Source organism: Rhopalosiphum padi, chromosome 4 (assembly GCF_020882245.1).
Source record: "Rhopalosiphum padi isolate XX-2018 chromosome 4, ASM2088224v1, whole genome shotgun sequence".
Lineage (NCBI taxonomy): Eukaryota > Metazoa > Arthropoda > Insecta > Hemiptera > Aphididae > Rhopalosiphum > Rhopalosiphum padi.
In genome coordinates this window covers 29,572,475-29,596,628 of record NC_083600.1, presented here as the reverse complement: position 1 = coordinate 29,596,628, position 24,154 = coordinate 29,572,475, and the positions used below count along the sequence as shown (strand labels likewise).

The 24,154-nt window shown below is 30.3% G+C and overlaps 1 protein-coding gene across 4 annotated transcripts in view; it reads right to left on the bottom strand.

Moving 5' to 3' along the window:
• LOC132928594 (BAI1-associated protein 3) overlaps positions 1 to 24,154 on the bottom strand; it is a 152,809-nt gene that overhangs the window by 5,090 nt on the left and 123,565 nt on the right. For 3 of the 4 annotated variants that reach the window (XM_060993381.1, XM_060993382.1, XM_060993385.1), the window contains 16 exons: positions 19,957 to 20,176; positions 6,150 to 6,317; positions 5,997 to 6,041; positions 5,590 to 5,746; positions 5,273 to 5,491; positions 4,966 to 5,169; positions 4,497 to 4,621; positions 4,124 to 4,369; positions 3,997 to 4,048; positions 3,850 to 3,891; positions 3,317 to 3,465; positions 2,992 to 3,208; positions 2,819 to 2,893; positions 2,623 to 2,724; positions 1,868 to 2,080; positions 327 to 651 (listed from right to left, as the gene is read on the bottom strand). In XM_060993381.1, coding sequence (XP_060849364.1) covers positions 327 to 651; positions 1,868 to 2,080; positions 2,623 to 2,724; positions 2,819 to 2,893; positions 2,992 to 3,208; positions 3,317 to 3,465; positions 3,850 to 3,891; positions 3,997 to 4,048; positions 4,124 to 4,369; positions 4,497 to 4,621; positions 4,966 to 5,169; positions 5,273 to 5,491; positions 5,590 to 5,746; positions 5,997 to 6,041; positions 6,150 to 6,317; positions 19,957 to 20,176 — 2,559 coding nt within the window. The remainder of the gene's footprint in view (positions 1 to 326; positions 652 to 1,867; positions 2,081 to 2,622; positions 2,725 to 2,818; positions 2,894 to 2,991; positions 3,209 to 3,316; positions 3,466 to 3,849; positions 3,892 to 3,996; positions 4,049 to 4,123; positions 4,370 to 4,496; positions 4,622 to 4,965; positions 5,170 to 5,272; positions 5,492 to 5,589; positions 5,747 to 5,996; positions 6,042 to 6,149; positions 6,318 to 19,956; positions 20,177 to 24,154) is intronic. The other variant, XM_060993384.1, reaches the window with a different exon arrangement.

Here is a 24,154-nt window from a genome sequence, read left to right as displayed (position 1 = left end):
TAAATGCAATATATATTATATTATACATCTTTATAATTATATAGTGTCTTTTTTATTAGGTGGTCAGTAAATCTTGTGACGACTGTCACGATGATAAGATATTTGACAAAACCTTTAATAATAATATATTGTGATCACGTCATATACGAAAAGTAAGTAATAATAATAAATAACTATTACTACGTAAAGAATTATAATATTATTACGAAGTTGTTACAGGAATATGGTTGATGATAAAGCGTCTATCAGGAATGGTGAGATTATACTAAAATAATATTATTCTAATGATAAAGACGTGACGTCTTTTGACAGCGATCATCACTTACTTCCAGTCAAAATTTCTGGCGGAAGCCCATTGCCCTCGGCGTGAAAGAACTCCACGAGCAGTTCCAAGGCCTCGTACAGTCGTTCGTAGAAACCGGACATTTTCGTGTCACCACTTCCGCCGTCCATCTGGTGGCCCAGTTCGTAGACAGTCACTTCCCACACGCCATTCAACACTTTGTGGAAGTTTTTCGGTATGAGGTTCATGTTGAGCGAGATAAGATGACTATCCAGGTACTCCTGAAGTGGGACGATGGCATCGGTTGTTGGCAGGGTGTCAGGTGACCACGCCAAGTGGAAAATACACTTCTTCAAAGGAGCTTGCATCTACAGAATGCGATAAAAGGTGTCAGTATAAATTCGGTCATGTAAGACATAAAGAAGATCGAAAAGTTGTATAATGACATGATATTCGTGTTTAGGACGGATATCCGTTTCCAACTTTTGGAAGCGCCTAAGAGTTGATTTCTATTTACCGAATTGGCTTCCGGGTAATCTATAAGTATACATATAAATTCGATTTCGATTCGTTTTGATAACACACAACTAATTAAATTATTAAATTATTGTTAAAAAATAATTTTATAATCGACCGAAACAGTTTTATTACCATTTTACACATACTTAAGAGTGTTTAGAATACCTAAATAACGTTAACATGTTTATGCTGAAAGTCAACCTATATACAAATATAAGTAAAAAGCTTTATATGTTTATTTAAATATTAATACCAATAATAATAATAATAATAATAATAATAATAATAATGATAATTAATAATAAATGTATGTTTATAATAAGATGATTGGTGGCTCTTGTAAATTAGGAATTAGGATCTTTCGCTTTTAAGTTTGTTTATTTTATGTTAAGTATGTTATTCATTGTCTCTTATCAGTTTATAAATATGAATAATGAATAATTTTTTTTTTTTTATTATCATTTACCTTTATATATTAAATTAAAATAAAATATAAAACAAAAAGTAATAAAAACAAAATATTTAATATGTTTGGTCCACATTTACAAAACATACAGATCTGAGATCTTAAAAACTGTAATCTTGAAATTTGACACTCATTTAATTTTTTTTTTTTTTTGTCAACCAACTAACTTTTATATGTCAGCTGTTTTTATAAATTTTAAGTGTATTTCTTTGTTTAAACTTTTAGATAGGTTTTCCATTAGATTTTCTTTTTAATTAATAATAAGTACAGAATACAATATTCTGAATCAAGTTTTCCATCAACCGATCTACAGTTATGCGTTGCTGGTTCGGAAATAGGTGGAAATGTTGACCTCATTTTTGGTTTAAACAGTCATCAGATATTAATAATACCACATACTTTTATGTGTAGGAATTAATTTGAACAGTTTTAAGATACGATAAGTAATTATTTATCGGAAACCAACTCGTAGTCATCGTGTTTACGATTTCGTAATTCCCTATGCGGCGCATGTGGTGGTAAAAAACAATAAATAATACATAATCACTAATCAATACTAATTAAAGATGTTTTCGATTAGGCATATCATATTCACTTACTCTCACTGCGATTCGGCTGACTATTAGCATTGAATACGTATCGTATTGGTTGAACACGGGATCGAGTAAAGAGGTAACGTCGGCTCTACACTGATCTGCGGTGGCTTCGCCGGTTGCTTCGACCGCGGACACAACAGTTTCCAAGTGCAGATCGTCCGGCATAGTAGCGATGGTCCGCCACACGTATTCCAAATCATTTAGCGCTGCGCACACCTACGCGAAAACGTATATAAAACGCGATAGGAATAAAAATAATTGACAAATATAATATTCAAATATGTCAAGTTAACTAGTTCTTAATATCAAATCGTTTAGTTAAGTTGATATAGACAAATGTAGGTTAAGTTTAAAGTTAAAAGCTACTTTACTTTTTATAAATAATATTTGATATTTCTGATTATTTTATATATTTTATTTTTTTGCAAAACAACATGTACTTTAAATATATAGAGTTAATATTTGAAAAAAAAATTATAACTTGGCGTGTCGATAAAATTAATTAACACTTAAGTTATCTTGGTTCAGATATTCAATTATATAAATACTTAGTATTTTATATAATATTATAAGTGAAAAAAATGTCAATCCGTACCCTATAGATGTAATCTTAAGATACATCTAAAAAATAACTCGTTATGTAACTCAGTTAAAAATAACTTAAATAATTACAGTTTATAACTCGTTAATAACTAGCATTGAATTAATTTTTATAATAGGTACTAATAAGACGTGTATTTAATATGTGATTTACGTACTTCGTCGGACGTTTTGAACGCAGAAACGTCGTCGTAAAAGCCAGAATCTTTTAGCCTTTGGTGGACCAGTTGGGCGTAAAACAAGACCGCTTCGCACATGGCCTGAAAAAAGAAAGGTTTTTATTTTTTTATTTTCCTATGTCTTGCGTGAATTATATTATATTGAATTATATTATAATAATATAAACAAAATTACATCTAGTAATTTCAACACGAAATTGTACGATTGGATCAGGTCTGGCCAGGCGAGGTGTTTCCAGAATTCCTTCATCTGCGTAAACACGATACAAGATAAATCAACGTTAAAAATGTCTACCACGTGGTGTCTCAAGGGGCACATTATTGTAAGTGTTGTTCTATTTTACTCACGTGGCACAGCGCTGTTACCACGTCGTTACTGGACGTCGAGTGTTTTACGATCATTTCACCTTGACAGAGCATACTCAACTCTAGTGCTTTTTTCGCACGTTGGACGATTTTCAATTTGGCCAGGTCTAACCACTTTTCCAAAGCTGGTTCGAACCAATGGTAATAACATTGTGCTGACAGGCCTTGGTAATCGGACGCATTGAGATGCTCGCGGTACCTGATAATCATATTGATTACAAATAATATATTTTATACCACAATAACTAATTGTATACACCAAGCATTAATTTGATTTAATCGGTAGGTAGTTTATTTCTATAATCACCTGATAAACTCTTGAACGGCTAGATACAGCTCGAACAGTGATTCTCCGGTCTCGGAGTTTGTCGGAGACAGTGGAGTGTCCATACCAAAATCGGCTCCTTTTACTTTTTTGCAAATGGGAGCTATTTCTTGGCTCAGATCATTGGACAACTGCAATCATAGAATCGTATAGTTTTAAAAAAAAATAGTTACAAAATAAAACTAAATATCAAAAAAACATTTATAACATTCTCAACTAAAATCACTCTATACATATAATATATAAATTCACAAACATCTATACGCATCATATGTTTTCAAAACTAAAATCTATGAACAATTTTTTAAAAAACTCTCTCTATAAATATATCGATTGGCACAACATGTTCATATCGGATAAAGCGTTAAAACACTTCTAACAAACATATAATAATATTCTTCGCCCTTAATAGCAAAACACATAATAATGATTTTATTGGCAATGGAATTGCAGCACGGAGAATACTACTGCGAGAACACTAATATTCATTTACGGGGTCGTGTCATACTTTGTACCTCTATGATAATGTCCAAATGATTTGAAAATCCCTTTGCCAACTGAGAAAACACAATATCATTTGTTACTGCTAACTGAATTATCGATCGGCCTATTAGGAATTATTAGAACTTCAATAATAACGTTTACTTTCTGTAAGTACTTACTAATTTTTCGTGTTGTTTGTAGATCGCCGCGTAATAAAACACACCGTTTATACTGTGAAACAAAAACAATTTTTAGCAAACCAAAAACATTTTCAGATTATAACAATATAACGAAAAACCGTGTTACTTTTCAAATAAAACGTTGTAGTGTTCCACGCCTTTTTGTAGATCAATCAACACGGAAGTGACTAGTCTCACGAATCCTTTGAGTCGGGTTTCTGGGTCGTGTTGTCCGGTTGCCATGAATTTTCTATTTTCTTCGTACCACTCGTTCGTACCAACTCTGAGCGCGTTGCCGATTTCACCGCGGATATCCTTATTGAAAGGACAACATTTACCGTAAGCTTTTGATAGTGACAGTCGGCTCAAACACCTGTAATATAAAACACCACCAGAAATTCATGTTAGTTATTACCTATAAATGATTTTCGAAATAGTAGTCTGAGCTAAATAATTAATATTAATTATTATTTTTTTTTATTATTATATTAATTGTTTACCTGAGAATGTACTCCAAACGGTTCATCGATGTATGATGGTATGGCGGAAAAAGCTTGCGATATTTTCGGATCAGTTGCATAGAATAGTCTAAGAAAACATTGAAAGAGTCGGCTAACCAGTCCTCCTGGAAGAAAATATTCAGTTGTTATTTTTATGTCATTATAACTGTTATATATGTATACATAACTAACGATATTGGATTTATTAATCACACTTTCACACCCATACTATGTAGCTATTTATTTTACGATGAGTATCATGAATTTTAATTACATATTATAATATTCAATATTTTCTTGCGAATTAAAAATAATTAAAAAAAATATTGGATATCAATAAAAATGACGCAGTCACGCGAATTTAATAAAAATATTAAATAAGTATACATGTATTGATGTTATAAACATCGTATAGCAAACTTTTTTTACGAGGATATGTTTACACAACATCTCGCCGACGACCACTTACCTCTTCGACGGTTAATGTTTGTTCTCCCCAAGCGGCTTCTAATTGAGACAATTGCTTCAAGAGAAACTGTGGGTCTATAGACGGTATGTGGCTGAAGGCCAACCACCTTATCACGGCCAATTGAAGTTCGGAGACTCCGCTCTGTACGGCGTGCTGATGAAGTATGCTTGTCGCCTCGTGACAGAGTTCACCGTTCCACAGGCTCTACAATAATAACAATTATAATAATAGTAATGAAAATTTAGTAGAACAATACTGCATATATAGTCAAAACCGACGAATTTCTATAACGTTAAATTTTACTTACGGACTTTGTCAGTGACATTTCGTAATCGGCAAATATGGTCAACAGTCTTTCGTTACGACGTACGTCGGTCCAGTTGTCGAAATGATTTTGCGTGCTAGCTTGGCCGTGATCCTCACGTGTGGACAACCAAAGCTTTAGCCGTATATTACCTTGGATGTTAGATCGCTGCGAACGGGCTTCTAGCTGATACCATTTGTCTAGTCCCGTAGAAGGCACGTCCTGCTCGGTACAATTTTGATAACAATATTATAATATTAGATATATATACACACGTAAACATAGCTCATATATAAATAATATGTGTGCGTGTGTATTACTTGAATTGGTATATTTATGCATCCCAAGAAATCGTCCTGGCTACCAGATCTAGCGCTCTGAGCGATTTGTTTGAAAAACCTCCCTAAGCCCTTGACGCCTCTCACTTCGTTCAATTTGCTGACAGCATCTAACACCGAAGACTCATCGTCATGGTCCCTGCACACCACATGTCAACAAATAATATATATTAATCGTTTAGTTATTTGATCATTCTAAAATATTCTTGTAACATTTATACTATAAATTGTATACTATAAAATATATTATAATGATATCATTTAATAATACAAAATACATATAAGTAAATAAAAATATGAAATATACAAATTATGAAATGCAATATTTTATCTAGAGGAAATTCTACTTATATTATTATTTATTAAATAAATATCAATGTTTATCATACCATATGTCCAAGTGTAAGATATCACTGGTTACGTCATCAATGTCACTAAAAAAAAAAAAAAAAAAAAACAAATTTACCGTATAAATCATTGATATCCAATATTATAATACATAAAATATTAATTATTATAGACCGGACTCTTGTGATACATACAACATGAAATTTTCACCCCATTTTGGATTGAGTGTCTCTCTGCGTACGCTGGTTGCTTGGATGAACCGCGCGGGAACAGCCGATATGCTATCCCGATGTTCTCGGCACCCATAAGCACTACCTCCGGAACCACCACCTCTTTCTTTCCTCTTGAAACTCAACCGAAAACTGAAACACAATCAAAATACTCAACAAATGCATATCAGCCTAAAAGATTATTTCCTTAACGTTTTTGGTCGATGCAAAAAAAAAAACCCGTTACCGATAAGGTCCATAAATTATACCAGGTCATGTTCGGCGTTTACAGTATCTGTATAGTGTATACTGTACAATATGTAAAACATGTATTATGATAATGTATTATCGAGTTTGGTTTAGAATATTATTATAATTTATAAGCCATTAACGTATCATTAATGTATCAATGGATCCATATCATTTACATTTTTAAAAACTAAATATGTACTTGGTACACTACGTTTATTCTTTTGTACATAAATCTAGATATCGTTTTTCAAATACGACAATTCATCTTTGCAGTTTTTAAATTTCAAAGTTAAAAATTCTTTACTATTTTGTCCACTTATTCAAAAGTTATAATAATTAAATAATAATTTCACTTCGATAATAATGTTAATTTAAAAATAAGACAATTTTATTATTTTTATACTTTGAAAAAAACCATTTGAACTGTATTTTTTTTTTTACATTGATGTTGAAAAATAGTTTAAGTAATTTAAAAGTACGGAAAACACAAGAACTTTTGCTGTTTACGGTTTTCAAAATTATATGACATTAAAAATTAGCTATACAAAAATAAAAAGCGAGAGGTTATTTTTGTGTTTATATTTATCAAATATATTAAAAAGTATTATAATTATTACCGTATTAAATAAATATACTTCGTTAGCTTTAAAATGTTGCCTTAAAACCCCGTAAGCACGCAATACTCAGAAACGAAAAAAAAAAAAAAAACTACAATTCATTTACGTGCTGAGATGTTTTGTCTTTGTCATACTTATTGTTTGTTTGTTGCTGTTATGTAGAACACTGTACAGTTTATCATCGAACGAATCGCAGAGTTTTAAAACATTTTTCATGTAAACCGTGTGAAATAAAATCGCGTGTTTATTATACACCGCACACGGCACGCGGTGTTCTTCAACGGCGATAAAAACACGCAATTACCACGGTGACAATATAAAGTCAGCCTTTTCCATTTTCAAGTTCTTAACGATACAACCGAATTCCGTGAAAATTCGGTTCAATCACGTTAATGTATTTTTGGACTTTGGTTGTTACTTATCCGCTATAATATAATATTATTATGGCATATTTTATTACATTTCGGTAGACGCACCACCCACGCAGAATTCCGTAATGTGACGCCGACCGGACGGATGATAGTTTGACGTTTACCTACATTTACCTTTAATGCGACGTCATATTGTGGTGGGTATTGGGGTTAGTATTCACTTGACGGTTTAAACTTAGCGCTCACTATGCGCCGAAATGTTGGAAAGTGCCATCATTCAGATTGTGCTAAAAACCGTGTCCCTTGGTAAATATGACAAAAAAGGCCATATTTTGATTTCGTCAATCGAAATGACGTAATATTTATATATATACAACCGGGACGACGTCGCAGTTATTTTAAAATGTAATGAATTTAAAGCATATATATATAAGTGAATATAGCTCTGAAAAAAGAATTATCTACAATTAACAGTCTCAAATTCAAAAACAATACAATATAATTCAATGGTATAATGATTTGCAAGCGAAAGCTTAAATAAAATTATGTATTTTTCACTTTGTTGAAACAGCAAGGAATCACATTAAAAATTAAAATTCTAGTCAATGGCTTTTGAAATACAACTGTAAATTTATATCATTTCATATATGATATACTCATATTATTATTATTATTCAATGCTGTTTAAATTCGATCGTCAAAATTGATACTACGTATGTGCCTTTTTTATTTTTGATCTCATGAAACTTTTTTTCTCACCTAAAATATCTTTGAACAGTAGTTGATCTACACTCCAGGGACTATAGGTACTCACGGGATGACGAGGGCAATATGCCACTATTCCCATTGGCTTGTTTTTGTCTATTGATTTTTAATCAACACATGAAAAATACTGTATAATTTATTGCTGTAATAGAAGTTCGTGTTTTCAATATTTATTGCTGTTTTATTTTTAATATTTCATAAAGTTTAATTGATTGATAATTTCTTTATTATTAAACAGGGTAAGGCTTGAATAGTTTAAAAGTCATAACATCTCCGCTTTCAAAAGCACGCCAATGCAAATAATATACTGTATTATAATAAAATGTGTTACATAACCATCAAAAATGCATACATACTATACTAACACGGACAAACGGTCAGCCCGTAAATTTAAAGATAATAAAGAAATCGCATACAGGTAGTAAATGTCGACCGACCGCGACCAATTATTATAAATCGCACTACTATAATATATTATGTGATTACTGTGGTATAATATTATATAACCATGCCGTGATAACACTGGCATTTGATTCTTAAAATACATTGGGTAACGAAGAGATGTACTTCTATTGGTTCTTCAACTGTATTGATTTATACCTAAATAATTATACATTACAATATATTATTATTACTGTAGGTGATAAAGTCGACGAAGTTTGGCGTGGCCATTCGAACTATAGTACCGTAGCGGCAAATGTATAAGATATTTCAATATGTACATTTACGGGATTAACCATTATGACATAATCCTCAGTCAGTCACGTCCGAATAAATCGAATAATATAACTATAAGTGCGCGTTAGTGCAGTGTACCAATAAGGCAGTATAGCAATGTTTTTGAACCGTGAGTTTAAAATATCACTAAACATATTCATGCACGTTACACAGCCTGCAATATAATATATTACAATATTACATTAAATTATTGTGCACTGTATATTATAATATATTGTTGTACGCGTGTGTTATGGAGCCCATCAACCGTCACGACGCAGCCGAATAAAATGACTTGTACTTACAATATATTAAAACAAAATAAAAATAAAAACTTACACACAATAATAATATCGTAACGCGTGTCTTATGAAATTTGAACTCCGAAGAGAGTGTCGTTTTCTAATCAGAAAATCGTGTAATGACATATCTTATTGTATTGTGTAATTATATTTTTAAGTACGCCGTGCGCTGAAAAATATTATTTACGTAAATATATTATATTTTATACAACTTCGAAACGCGTCTCGATTCCGTTAAAAAATCGACATCAAAAATTATTATTGTATATGATGATATTATAATATAACATGTACAGTGTACACTATATTACTAGGTATATGGTAATAGTAATGCTATAAAAATACATTTATAAATTATTTACATATCTGTATCTCACATGTCATCGGTTAAACGTATACATGAATAATATATATATTATGTACGATTGACGGTGTAAATTTGTAGACTGTATGTTCGTCGAAGTTGCTATGCATTATAATTGTATACTTTCTTACGAAATTTATTACTTAGTTTAATGTTTTTTTTAAAGAACTTCGATTTAATTTCCATTTCTTTTTGCACATTTTCTAAAATAAATGTACTTGATTCTTTTACTTATGAATAATGAATGTAACATACATAAAATATTATGAAACATCAGTACATACATTAATATTTTAAAACATGAAGACACTGCAATATTATCTGCTCCCTAAAGTTCTAGGATACGTTTTTAATTTTGTTCTAATACCAATATTATTATACATACATTATTTTCAGTTAAATATTAATAACGTACTTTGGTCTGTTATTATTATTAATAAGGTTGATTTATTTCGAAATTTATCATCGCATAAATTCGATTAAAATATCATAAATTGAAAATTAAATTTTAATTACTATTTACTATAGTTAAATTATTTATAATCTCAACAAATGCAAATCTGACAGATCTATCAAAATTAAATTGTATTGAAAGGCAACGTGGTATTAATTTTAAACATAGTAAAGAATAACAAATGATGATGTTTACTTCGTATAAATTTAAATGATTGTTTGCTAAGGGTTTTAAATAATTTATAAAACAAAGTATATATTTATAATTATTATTGAATTTATTTTTTACGGAATTTCGTATTTTATTTATTTTTTAAATAACGTTTAAAAGAAATTATTATTTGACAATAATATTTGATTACTTTATTTATCTTGTAATTAATTCAATCAACAGTTGTGTAATTGCTACAGTTTATATTTTATATTGATGTTATTATTAATAATTATACCAATTAATACCATCAAGGAAAAAACGTAAGACGGCGTAACGTATAGGCAAATAGGTTTCAATAGCATGGCATTTTAAAATATTATGCAATTTACTTTATTCTACATAATAATAATAATGTGTTTAATTGATTTCTTAGTTCTTATAATAATTGTACACAATAAACAAATCTAAATGTTAGGTTTTAGCATGATCAATAAAAACAAAAATTTGAATGTTATATAGTATTGAATTATCAAAAATCTTTAAATTGACCATTAAAAGTTTTAGACAAAAAATAAAAACTTATAATTTAATTTTTAAGTTAGAGGTATACATTAAAAAGATTTTATTGATTATGTAATACATTTTAAATAAAAAAAATCTATCAACAAATTAAATTTTGAATTCAGTTTACTACTCTAATAGTGATCTAAAGATTAAAATTTTATGGTTAAAAATAATTTTATCAATAAACTTTGGAAACCGTTAAACACTCAATTTTATTATTTATTGCGTGTGATAACAATATTATACAGATATAATTATTTATAAAAAAAGACATAATTTGTAGATAAAACAATATACTTTGATAAAGTACTTTTTATGAAAGTTTTATAGTTTTTCCTGTTATGAAAGAAAAAGCAATATTTCCAGAGATGAAAATGTTTTAAAAAGAACATTTTAAATTAGGAAACAAAAATAGCAATTAGCTCACAGAAGTCGTTTATCCATACATAAATGTATCAACAAATCATTTAATTCAATTAAAATTAATGTTACGGTTGAATTTGGTAGGTACTCTACTTATTTTTCCTATAAACTGGGTGAACCACTTTGTTACAATTTTTACACGCTAGGAAATTAAGAAAAAACATAAAATAATCGTGTGTTCTACGGAGCAATCCTTGTAAGAAAAGGTGCATGAGAGTATTGTGAACAATTATCTCACATAAATGGCAAAAAACAAAACTTAAAAATGTTTGTATATTGTATTTTGTTTAAAATATGCTATTTTTGTTTTAAAAATAATTTTAAACTCGTCGACTAAAAGAAAAAACTAACTCACTGAGTTGAGAAACATCATTAATCATGTTAATGCTACTCAATATTAATAATTAAAACGTTTATAAACAAGGTCTATAAAACATGACTTAATAATGCTATTACGACTTAAAATGTAACGTTTAAATTTTATGGAAAATATTGTGTTTATATAGGTTTATAAGTTAATGGATTTGGTTAAATAATGTGTAATTAGAAATTACTACCAAGTAATTACATTATACAAAAACTTTTAACTTTAAACGTAAAATATATTCTGTTTTACTCAACCTATCCCGTAAATTTGTTATTACTACGGTGGCCAATACGTTGGCTATACTTAGGTACTATTATAATATAGTATTGACAAAAATTTTAAATTTATTGTTACAAACTTAAAACATAATACCTACCTATTTACTGGACTTTGTCGTTAATGTTTCAATATATTGTTGAAACTGTTCAGCACAATAAGTACAAATATTATCATAATATTATAATGTTTATACTGTTTAAAGTTCACGAACGTTAAATGAATATTGATGAGTTCGCGTAGGCCATGATACATCTGTACATAACATCATAACCGATTATGACGTATACGTGAAAACGTATAATTTCAAGATTTATATTATTAAAAAACTGGCAGAATTATGTATAAAGCTCTTGACTGTTTAATAATTAGTCAATTCGCAATTTATCAATTCAAACAGAATGACAGGAATACTTTATATATACTCGTATACTCGGAGTAGAGAATTATATTATAATATTATGCCTAAACAGCTAGTATATATCATAATATATTATAAACTATAATACTACATGTATTTGATGTTATAAAGTAATCAAAACCCACATAAATTTCAATTGCAATGATAATAATAATTTTGTTGTGTAATATGTCTACCCTATTATGATTGATAGCGTATGATTAGTGATAACAACAGAAAAGTATTGATTTATAACTGGAGTCTTATTTATGTTGTTTTCATATGGTTGATAGAATTGTATAAATTATGTACAACAAAGCTATATTTCTATAATATCTTCTACAGATAGTTCGTGTGCTCAATACGATGATTACAAGTCGTAAAAAATCGAATGAATTTCTGAGCGAGTATTATACATAGCAATGTATTATTGAAATAATTCAAAGATAAATTAAATTCAATTGATAATAGTCTAGTGTGACCAGTGAATATTGTAATAAAATTATTAATACTCGATGTGTGAAAATCATGAATTAATATAATTACTGAATCAGATTTTTGTGCCGGAATAAAATGTTTAACTTCCGGGTCTCTGATGTTCTATGTATTTAGGATGTTCAGTAAAATATTTGAATATACGCTTGGGCGCTCATAACCATTAATTCACAAGTTAATATGGGTTTATACGGGCGTTAATAAGGAAAAACGTATATTTTTTATATAATAGGGTTTTATAAGGTATTAGTTAGAATATTATTTAATTTCATAAAATATTGCCTATGTATTATATAATATGCATAGAATAAATTGATATGAAATTAAGTTTATTGCATAAATATTAAAACAATATTAAGTTGAAAACGATAAATATTTAATAATAAATACCAACTGATTGTAATATTATTCTTGTTAATAATTGTTACTAAACAAAAAATCCAACTAACCGTAAAAATACCCAGAAAATTACATATTATCACATTAAATTTGTAAAATATAAATATTCGGGTTAATCAGTATGATTTGTTTGGGTTCCGGTTATATACTTAAAATATTTTAAATTAAAATCATTTGTGCTATATGGGTTTTTGGGTGTTGGATTTTTTAAGGGTTTTCTGGGGTGTTATGGGTTCTAGTTAATTCGGTTGCAAGGCCCTGCTATAAATTATAACAACATAATAATAGTGGAAAAATAAATTACGAAATATGCAGCGTCATACTAACGTGTATTAAACATTACAGGTAGTTATACCAAACAATACTCGTAAACGGAATCCAAGTACTACATTATTGAGAGTTACCCACCCGACACTTGCACAGCCCTTCACTTGTTCCTGCGTATAAAATATATTCCAATCGTTATAGTATCGTGCGCTGAACAAATGAAATATTAAAGAATTAAACAAATATTATATATATTATTGTTTCAGTGAAATCCTATATTTACTAAATTTATTAACAATGAGACTATAGTATGAACAACACCCAAACAATAATAGATCATCGTGTGCAAAAGTATTTTTTTTTCACCTTTTTTTTTTTGATTATTTGAATTTTTCCGATCGGTTGTGAGCGCATTTGATAAATAAAAAATAGAAATAATAGCCGACGAAAAAAATATTCACATGACACAAAAATAACAGTTCGCATGCGTATATGACACAGGGTAGGAATCTACTTCTTAATTATAATTTTTTGTATAGTTTTTATGTGCATAACATTCACGCTTTAGTTGTCGTTCGTATTAATTCACTTTTTTTAATTAACTTTACGTCAAGATTCACCTGGAAAGATCATACCAAAAGGAAAAAACAAAACAATGTATCTCACTTCTTTACCTTCTCCGTCCAATCATTAAGTTTAAAATTCACCTCAAAAACAAAATACTGGTCATAGCTCCAATTTTACTGAATTCTAACATTAAAATTTAAGCAAAATCATTCAAAATTCATCCAGTGACAACATTTCAGAAGATTAGTTTATGATTAATTATTGTATGACCGTAGTATTTTCAATCTAAATTTATATACAATAAGCACAATGACTATCTCCAAATTCAGATAACTAGCAAACCAATATTATAATAGATTTCACAACATACTGACTAATCATATAACCACAAAAATCCTATATCCTCCCAAATATCCTTTTTAACAATTCCATAAAATCCCGCTAGAATGGTAAAAGGAAAATGGCCAAGAGACGCCTTAACAACAACAATAATATAATTACAAATAACTAATACAACAAAAAAAATAATAATATATCTGAGAGATATTATTAATGGGTTGTCCTTTTTTAATATGTTTATATTTTTTATCTTTAGTGTTCATTACTCGTTTAATGTATTTATAGTAAGATTATTGGAATTCTTGTAAAATGAAATGAAAACTACACTGAACTCTGTATAGCGAACAAAATCCTTTTAAACATGATATAGGTGTATCTCTGACGTGAACACGGTATACTTTACTGCAGATAATAATAAATCGGCAAAACATTACGAATGTGTATCAGACGTGACTGTGAGCTGTGCGATAAGTTTTTCGGTTTTTGGTGAGTGTTTGAGGGGAAAAACGTACGAATAGTATAAAACCTCTTTTTTTATCGACTGGACATTTTTGCTGTATCTCAAAGGTGAATAATATTTTATACTATTCAGCTTGAATAATATTTTTTCTATCAATGTGGTGGATTGGGTAAAACGCATTAGTAAAATGATATACTATGTGTGTTTTTACTTGCAATAAACGAAAAGGAGTGGTTGAATCAGTTTTAATAAGAACAATATGTAACTGCACGAAAAAAAGTTATCTACTTAACGATTTGTATAACAAAAAAGATATTATAATTTTATGTGAACAATAAGTATCGACATTGTTACGTTGAGGACGTTGAGGTAAAAACCAGTGTTTAAAAAAAAATTCACGAGGTACGATCGTACAACTTGCAATTTAAAAATAAAAGACACGCACAGTAAGTTAAGAACGAACGACTGATGAGTGTTCACATAATATTTTTCAACGTCTACAAAATTATTACTGTAATTGAACGGTTTCATGAATTTTAAGAAGGTATCTAAAAGATATCAAATATTTAATGTGTCTATAGGGTCGAAATAAATTAAAAATTAAAACAAACAGATACGAACTTGAAAAAAACTGGAAAACGTAAATTCTATTTAAAATTCGATTAAAAATTACGTGAACATCGATTATTTAAACGCATTTCAGGTAGATATACTTTATTCTGATAAAAAGAACAATTATGGAACGAATATAAAAAATAAAATAAAAAAAGGTCTGACTTTTATACGGTAAAATATGATTTGTCGATAGAACGATTCGAAATACTATACGTTTTGACTTCTGGACGTTATAATATATATTGGACCGCGTATTTTCGTATTATAAATGGAATATATATATATACGTACGATACATTACTTCGACGACGGCGTAGGCAGGCTGAAGTTTGTGTGTATGTGTGTGTATGGCCTCATGCGGGTGCAATTTCTCGTGGGTACGATGAGGGTAGCAGCGGAGGTGTGGTAAGCCGCTAAGGGTTCGGCAGTGGTAGGTTTTTAGTAGGGGGTGTTGGTGGCGGGAAGTGTATTATTTATTTTCGTTTTCAAACGTTTAGGCTACACACTGCCTGCTATTATTATTTACTCGGATTTTCTCCGTTAACGAAAATTGCTGGAGTTTGATTCTGTTTTTTGACGGAAGGTTGTTTGTACGGTTTAGTGGTATTTGGACTGTGTAGTGCGACGCGAACGATTCTCGGCAATCATCGTAAAACCAATAGACGATTGTATAATGTGTATAAATATGCGACGTCGTTTTGGGAGAATCGAAGTGGGTTACGTTCATAACTAACGTATATTATTATTATACACGTGTTGTATTGTTAATACACGTGTTTCATACTTACAGGCTTTGAGTTTTAAACAACATGTTTTCACAAAACTTATATAATAATATGATATAGTTATTATTCTTATATAAACATATAAATTGAAATTTTTAGTTACCTACGAAGCTGGTAAGCGAATCATATTAAAGTATTTTATACCTCTATGCAATTCCAATAGACTTCCTGACAAACAATTTTAATGATCTCGTATTTATACGTACAAATATGTTGTAGTAGTAAACTACCTATTAATAATACCATTTGAATATTTTTCAAATTTTTGTGATATCTAGTTTGTTTGATAAATTTGTGAAAACACGACGGATTTACAGCAGATCAAACGAAACTAAATTTTGGTAAATGTCGGATGTTCTGTTTATACGTATATCATATATTAATTATATGTGTTATAAAGTGAATCTAGAAATTGTAAATATCGACTCTCTGAAATTAATTATGTTTACTTTATTATGAACTGGTTGGTATTGGTTTCCCGCGGGCAACGGAATATTTTCGAACATCAGTAGAAATTATGGGTACTCGTTCAAGTCCTGCAATTTGAATGGCATAATGTAGCTACCTAGTCCATATCGGCGAACCTTTTTTTAAGGGGCCCATATTATAGTAGCGACATTAACGTCAATACATATGTGGAAATCGTTTTCGAAACGGATTCGGTTACGACGAAAAATTGGCTATCATTTAATGGAGAACATTTATAGGCTTCTCTTTACTCGTGTACGTGCATTTTTCTGTACGGCGCAATGTTCGGAAACGGTTATAGTAGATTTATGATTATAACTCGCCGGGTTATTTTAAATCCCCTATACAATATTACATGCCTTATAACGATACTTTACGGTTGTGTTGTATAATGTCCATAGATTTCATTGATTATTTGTTGTGTTTCAATAACAGTTTAACAAAGTGGTTATACAAGCGACCGTTATTCGGTTTAAACAACTGTTTCGTTCATTTTTAATCGATACATTATTTACATTATTGCATGATTTCCAAAGAACAATAATTATTAGTTGACGCGATCAGAATTCAACATAATATATAAAACTCAATACTATATATTTTTATGGTCAAGGTTCAACTGTAAAACATTAATTTGCGTGAATATCACTGCGATACACAGGTATTTTACTTATACTGATAAAAACACCCGGTGATTATTAAAACGTACAGTCTGTGAAGGTGTACAATGTCACATATCATTTTCACACTGGTTTTGTTATATTTGGTAATTATTTTATTACTGCAATAAGAAATAAGTGCGTATGTCAACGCTGGACATTTAAGTCGTGTCTTTGCTAATCCCAATAATATATCAATATAATATAATGATATAACAATTTATCTCAATGATATGCATACTACATAGGTAAATGAATAGTATTGGTGAAGACTGTAATATTATGTTTTAATAAGTAAAATAATATATTATACAGATAATAATAGTTTATTGTAGTTCGTAAAGTTATGTTTTGTGTATTAAACAATATTATAAATTAAATCAAATGATTATTCAAACTATATATTCGAAAAATTACATTTGATCAATTTTATAGTGTTGTATCTATATTTTTCACGAATTTATATATTATGTTAAAAAACATATTATACTATTTTCGAATGGAGTTGAATTTCATATAAGAATAAATCCTAATCAACAGTAGACAATTGGTATAATTATTGCGTATTGCGTATAGATGCTGTGAACAAATTAAATACAAGAAAAAAATAAACCCCAGTGAATTTATAGTTTAATGAAAAATATATTATCTTACATTATTACACGCAAACCATGGTATGGGAGGTTGGGGATATCCAAAATCACCGCTGAGCCAACCACGTCGGGATCAAGACGATAAAATGAAAAAAAAAAAAGGAAAGCTCATTACAGAACCTTGGATATATGATGTTCGCGTGTAACGGTAAATAGAAGATTGTTTAGAAAAACGCGGTAAGGTTACTTTATTATCGATTGTATTCAAGCTGAAATTGATATAGGTTAGACGTTACACAGTGATAAATGGAAAGCTCGTAAACCCATAGTAGCCTGAAAGGATTCGAATATATCTGATAGCTATCATATGTTTAGGTTAATCATCGTACAAAAAATGACTAGACCGATACGCCAGTGAAAATACGAACGGTATGTGAAATTGCTAAAAAAAAAAAAAATTAAAACCACATAAAAGTAATAACTAATACTACGGTACTTGGCCATTGTTACCACGACAATGCACAGATACAGACGGAGGGTAATAACTTCTATCCCACCATCCGGATCAAATATCCAAAAAAAATTCATACCATGATAATTATTATGAAAAATGAACTACGCATTTTGAAATTGGCACGGTATTAGGTATAATTTCTACAAAATAATTACAACTGTAAATCATTATACACACCGTAAGATCGCGGTTTCGACGTTACTGTATGTGTATCTCGAATCGTTGGTTCATCGTCGTCTATAATAACCTACGTATAAAATACATAGCCCATAATACAATTTCAATCTAGGGGCGATGTTGGGTGTACGCTTAAAAATAATTGATAAACAAAAGAAACAAAAATAATATAATAATGCGATTATGACAAGAAATCCAATTAAAATTTAGTCAACCGATGTGATGGAACGGGTGCTTTTAAAACCACTACAATTCTCTCTGTGTGCCTATATACATTACCATAATGCATTTATAACCGTAATATATATATAATAATAAAAATATTAACAACAATAAAATCATATGAATTAATTAATATAAAATAAAATATTTTTATAAATAATATTATATTAATATTTTATCATTAATAAAATATTGGAGATAAAAAAAATTCATAAATTTCACATTTTAGTCGAATGAAAACAAATGAAATCAATTTGTTTTGAACTACATACTGCACACATTACAGTCGGTACGTTACTGAAACCATGACGTTTTAGTCATTATGTTTTTGACAAATGTAGGTAATTAGTAATTATACTAATTACATGACGTAGTGACTAGTAATAAATAACCGATTTTGAAATGAAAATAAAGAAGCTGTAAATTTATATCACAAATAATTGTATTATACACCTCGAGTACAATAAGTATACTAAATCTTAATAGTATAAAATATTTATATTTAAATTTAAATAGTATAAAGCTAATTTGATCGTTACCAAATAATACGGCGAACCGTTTTGAATCCGTAGACATTACACGCTATAAACGAGGCGGATCTATAATTATATATTTAGATAGATACACCTTTATTGTGAAAAAATCAATTTTAAAATTATATTGTCTGTATAATATTGTTTAATATTATATTAATATGTTATGTTATGTATGTTGTACGGTGGTGTACCGAAATTGCCTATACACTACGCCGGCGAAAAGTGCAACGCGCGATCAACAGAACACTCGGAACTCGGAGTAGGTAACTCTATAGTAATTCTAGTGTTCCAACGGCAACCGATCGTCCGCAGGTCAGAGGTATCCGCGGTTACCTCATCCTCGGTTTTGATACTACACTATAATATGTATACTTTAAATGCTCATAAGGGCAACGTCGCCCGAAAAATCGTTATCAATCGTTTGACTATAAGGTACAAAATATTGTGTCTTTGATCTGCCGGCAATCGTTCTCAATCGTATTACCGAAAAGGTAAAACGTTCTCAATCGTACAACACCGGCGCGAACAACCTAATATCGCTGGCACGTGTTTTTTTTTTTCGAAAACAGACTACAAAATTCCGGTACACAGGTACATGACCCGAAAAAGTTTTGCCGCCCTTGTGTTATTATACGCACAGACAAACGCACACAAACGCACACGTTTCTTACCTGTGGTGTTTGCGGAGCTTGTCGTGATGGTCGTGCCGGCCGTCTGGCAATTCGATTCCGCCCTCGGACAGCGTGCGGGCGGTGGCGTGCGCAGGCCGCGGCGATAGCGGTGGCTGGTACGGCGACGGGCTGTTGGCCGGCGACGGCGGCAGGCCCGATCCGGGTTGCGGGGACACCATGCCCGGCTGGATACCAAGCATGCAGTACGGGTCGCTGAATCCTGTAGACGTGACACACGGAAACAATTAACGACGATTAGTCGCGATCGGGAAAAAAATAACAGCTACGTAACAGTTATAATGATGTTATCGTGTACACATATTATAATATAATAATATTATGTATACCTATTTACAATATACCTACCCACTACCTATGTATACCGCGACCGGTGCGTCGGATAGGCGTTACAATAATAATATTTCAGGCGTATGACGCGCGCGCGTGTTATCTCGTAAGAGTATATAAGTAGCGTATAATATTAATACCGACTGGTAACGCGATTTATTAAACCCAAATATTTCCATAGATCACCTGTACAATTTTGTTTTTTTTTTTTCAATTTAAAGTAATCGCATCACAGTTATCGAGTTATTGTCGTATACTGCACCTAAAGCTAACTAACTATTTCGCCGAAATCGTCGAACGCGCTCCCGATGTAAAAGGACTTACCGGAAGTGGACATTAACCACAGCGCGCACACAAATCGACCGATATTATACCAACCTATAATACGCCGACACCAGTAAAACTACGTATCGTTTTAAAAAAAAGAGATGTTTTATAAAAACGAAATGTTTGACTGTGCTCCAAACGTTTTTTTATTTCGGCATAAACGCGAACGGCGTGTACGGCATTATATACTTTGGCGGTCCTAAAATATTCAGTGCGATCGACGAACACTTCCAAAGTGCCAGTGGTTAGGCTTTCGCGTACACAGCGTATATGACGTATACCGTGTATAATACAAACTCATTAATTTAATGTACGGATGTGATGGCGGCGGTGATGGTGGTGGGATTTTATAATTGCGAGCTGCGGGTTGTCCCGAGTACAGAGAAGTAGGTTTCAAAAGGCGCATATTATTATAATATTATTAAAAGTCATCGACCCAAAGTTCCATCAACGAGATAGGCTCTTCAACAAGTCTCCCCGTCGTACTTCACTTACTTTTATTGTAAACTGAAAACAGATTGTGTAATGCAATAATAAATGTTTAAAAAATTAAAATAAAAGTCGACGTGCGTCGTTTTGCGTGAAAGACCCAGTAATATGTGTGAGTGTGTGTGTGTGTGTATTTTTTAGCGTAAACGGAGTTTTAAAGTACTCCAGGAATGTGTAGGTATAATAATAATATATACGTTCTGAGAAACAAAAAAAATACGGTGAGTGCATGTATTCTCCGATGATCGTTTATACCGCATCAACTACGGCGTCGTGAACACCCCTGTGAACTTGGATTGGGAATCGTGAAATCGTTTAAAATATATAGCAATCATACAAAGTTTTTAGCATTTTTAATATAGCGTGTTATGTATTATTGTATTAATCAATTATTATTTTTTTTATTGTTTTTTTTACAAGTATAATTAAATATGTTTTTTATACCTAGTCAATGAAAACAGTTTTTAACGTATAAAATTATACGAACTACTGAAGTGTGTCTCTGGATTTCGAGAAAATACCTCAGGGTGCTGTGAGTTAAAAAAAAGTTTAGCAACCTCTGGTATAAAACAGTAATGCTCATCGATTATTGCCCGAACACGAACGTATAAAGTATAAAATAATTATCCCTATTGTTTCGGTGTTTCGACATCCCAAATTAATGGTCAAATTAACTATTTACCGTAGTAGGTACTATGTGTTGTGCATAAATCGTACATTTGTAGAGTATGTTTATTCTCCGCGCGATTAAAGACTTAATAATATTAATATTGTATTGGTTGCCACGTATTTCCGATATTTCCGATGAGCTTAATCGACGCTAATCGATGAGACTACAGGGAAAATAAGAAAGTAAACATACTACAGTGTCAATAATTTATATCAGTTTCGTGTAAACATTGGATTTTTCTTGCTGGTAAACATAGAATACATGCTGTCATATAGTAATATATGAATACATGAAAATATTTCAAGTTGCGTTAAACTACTGATAGATTATTTTGTATCTTCACTACGCATTATACTATTGTATGATGTCGATATCTTATTATAATATTATTATTTAAGTCTTGTTAGATGTTATTTTAGTATAAGATACTACGTTAAGACGTTCAAGAATTTACTAATCACTAATTTAAAATTGTTTCAAAGGTTTTCGACGGTTTTTGCTTTTTTTTTCACGGGATTTTCTTTGTTTTTAATTATTGTATTTTTTTAACACAAATAAAAAAGAACTTCGTACAATACAATTTCATTCTTTTCACTGCTAAATATTTAATAAATAAAAAAAACCCTCTGATTTATATTTGTATAATATACTTTATTGCAACGAATAAAGTACGGAACAATAAATTAGACTGTAAATCTTTAAGGCGTTTAGTAATTAAATATTTTTATTAAAAATTTACCTAGTTTTTGGACTCATTACAATCTATTTTATTTGTTTTATTATTAGCTACAAAGTTTTTATGCGTACAGCCGTAATTTATCACTACTATTCGTGACCATACAATGTTAAAAATACGAGCAAAAGTTGTTGCAGATTATTCAAAATTGTTTATAAAAGTAAATTTCTGACATACTAAAATGGCCTTGGAATAGTTTCATCGTGAATTATTAATAAATATATTTGGATGATATTTAAAATGAAAAAAAAGAATATTATAGAAAAGAAAGACTTTTGGTTTTCACCTTAAGACCTAGGTCTTTGGGATAACCACAGAGACGTATTATTATGGTAGTATTCCATGTGAGCATATCGGAATAAACAACTCATCGATTACGGTTAGAGAGTACCTCCTATAATGCTGGATAAATCCATTTATCCCGACCTATCCGTCGTGTTGATAAATTTGTTTTTCGAAATAGTCTATTGTATATACTACAATGCCAGTATTAGTGCCAGTTAGTGAGTACAGTGTGATCGAGTGTGGTGTGAGAGTGAGTGTTTGTTGTCCGTTTAACAGTGTGAAATTTCTTGTTGCAGGCTCATATAATCTACACGGTACCCGTAATTGTTATGTATAATATACAGAATAATTCATCGAGTACTTTCACCCCCATTTTAGCTTTTATGATGAACTTGTTGAATTTATAATTTTTGGAAATTTTGAGTATGATTCGTTTAATTTGATCAAAGCATCAATGTTAAAAAAAAAAAATCATCTTCTTAATACTTTTAAGTAAAAAGTATGGTTTTTGTTAAAAAAAAATGTCTGTTACTACAAAAAACTCCGTAAATGACATAAAAAGTGTAAGTATTTGAAAATGGGTCTTGAAGTATATTTATAAAGAATTTAAATAAGTACATTGTTTAAGGAAAAAGCAGATGAACGTGCTTTGTGAATTATCCTGTAATAGGATATACTTTCTGCATACATGACAACGCGTCATTTTATAATCCAATCAGAGGGAACAAAGAAATAAGTTTAAAAAGAGGTTGTGATATCTGCATTTTATTTTATAGTTGTATACCCATCCGACTATTGTGATACCGCATTATTGTAATGGTTAAGTCTAGGTTTATATAATGATGAAAATATGTACTACCAAATTTTAAGAACTGAATACGTATTTTAGAGATAATTCCATATTTTTTTATAAGTAATATCAAATTAGTGTATTTTAAAAAATGTTATATTATTTTAATATACTACCTAAACAACTTTCAGGTGACTACATGTTGGATGTGCCTACAAGAAGCAGTTAAAGAATAGAGTACGATTTTATTTATGTATTTTACATGCAAAGTAAGAACCACGACAATGGTTAAAAACAATAAATATTATTGCACTGCAATGTGTTTTATTATATTTTATTCACTAGCTGCTATTAAGGAAATTGGTACTTATACTTTCGTACAATTGGGAAAAATTTACGGATAAACATTTTAAACGAATGATAATTCGTCTATGTATATATTATATAGATCAGCCGATGGCATTTGAGTTTCGATATTTATGAATTTCAAATATTGGTTATCTAATCACGAGTTGCTTTCGAAAAACTTCAGTTATGTGGTAATTTTTTCATG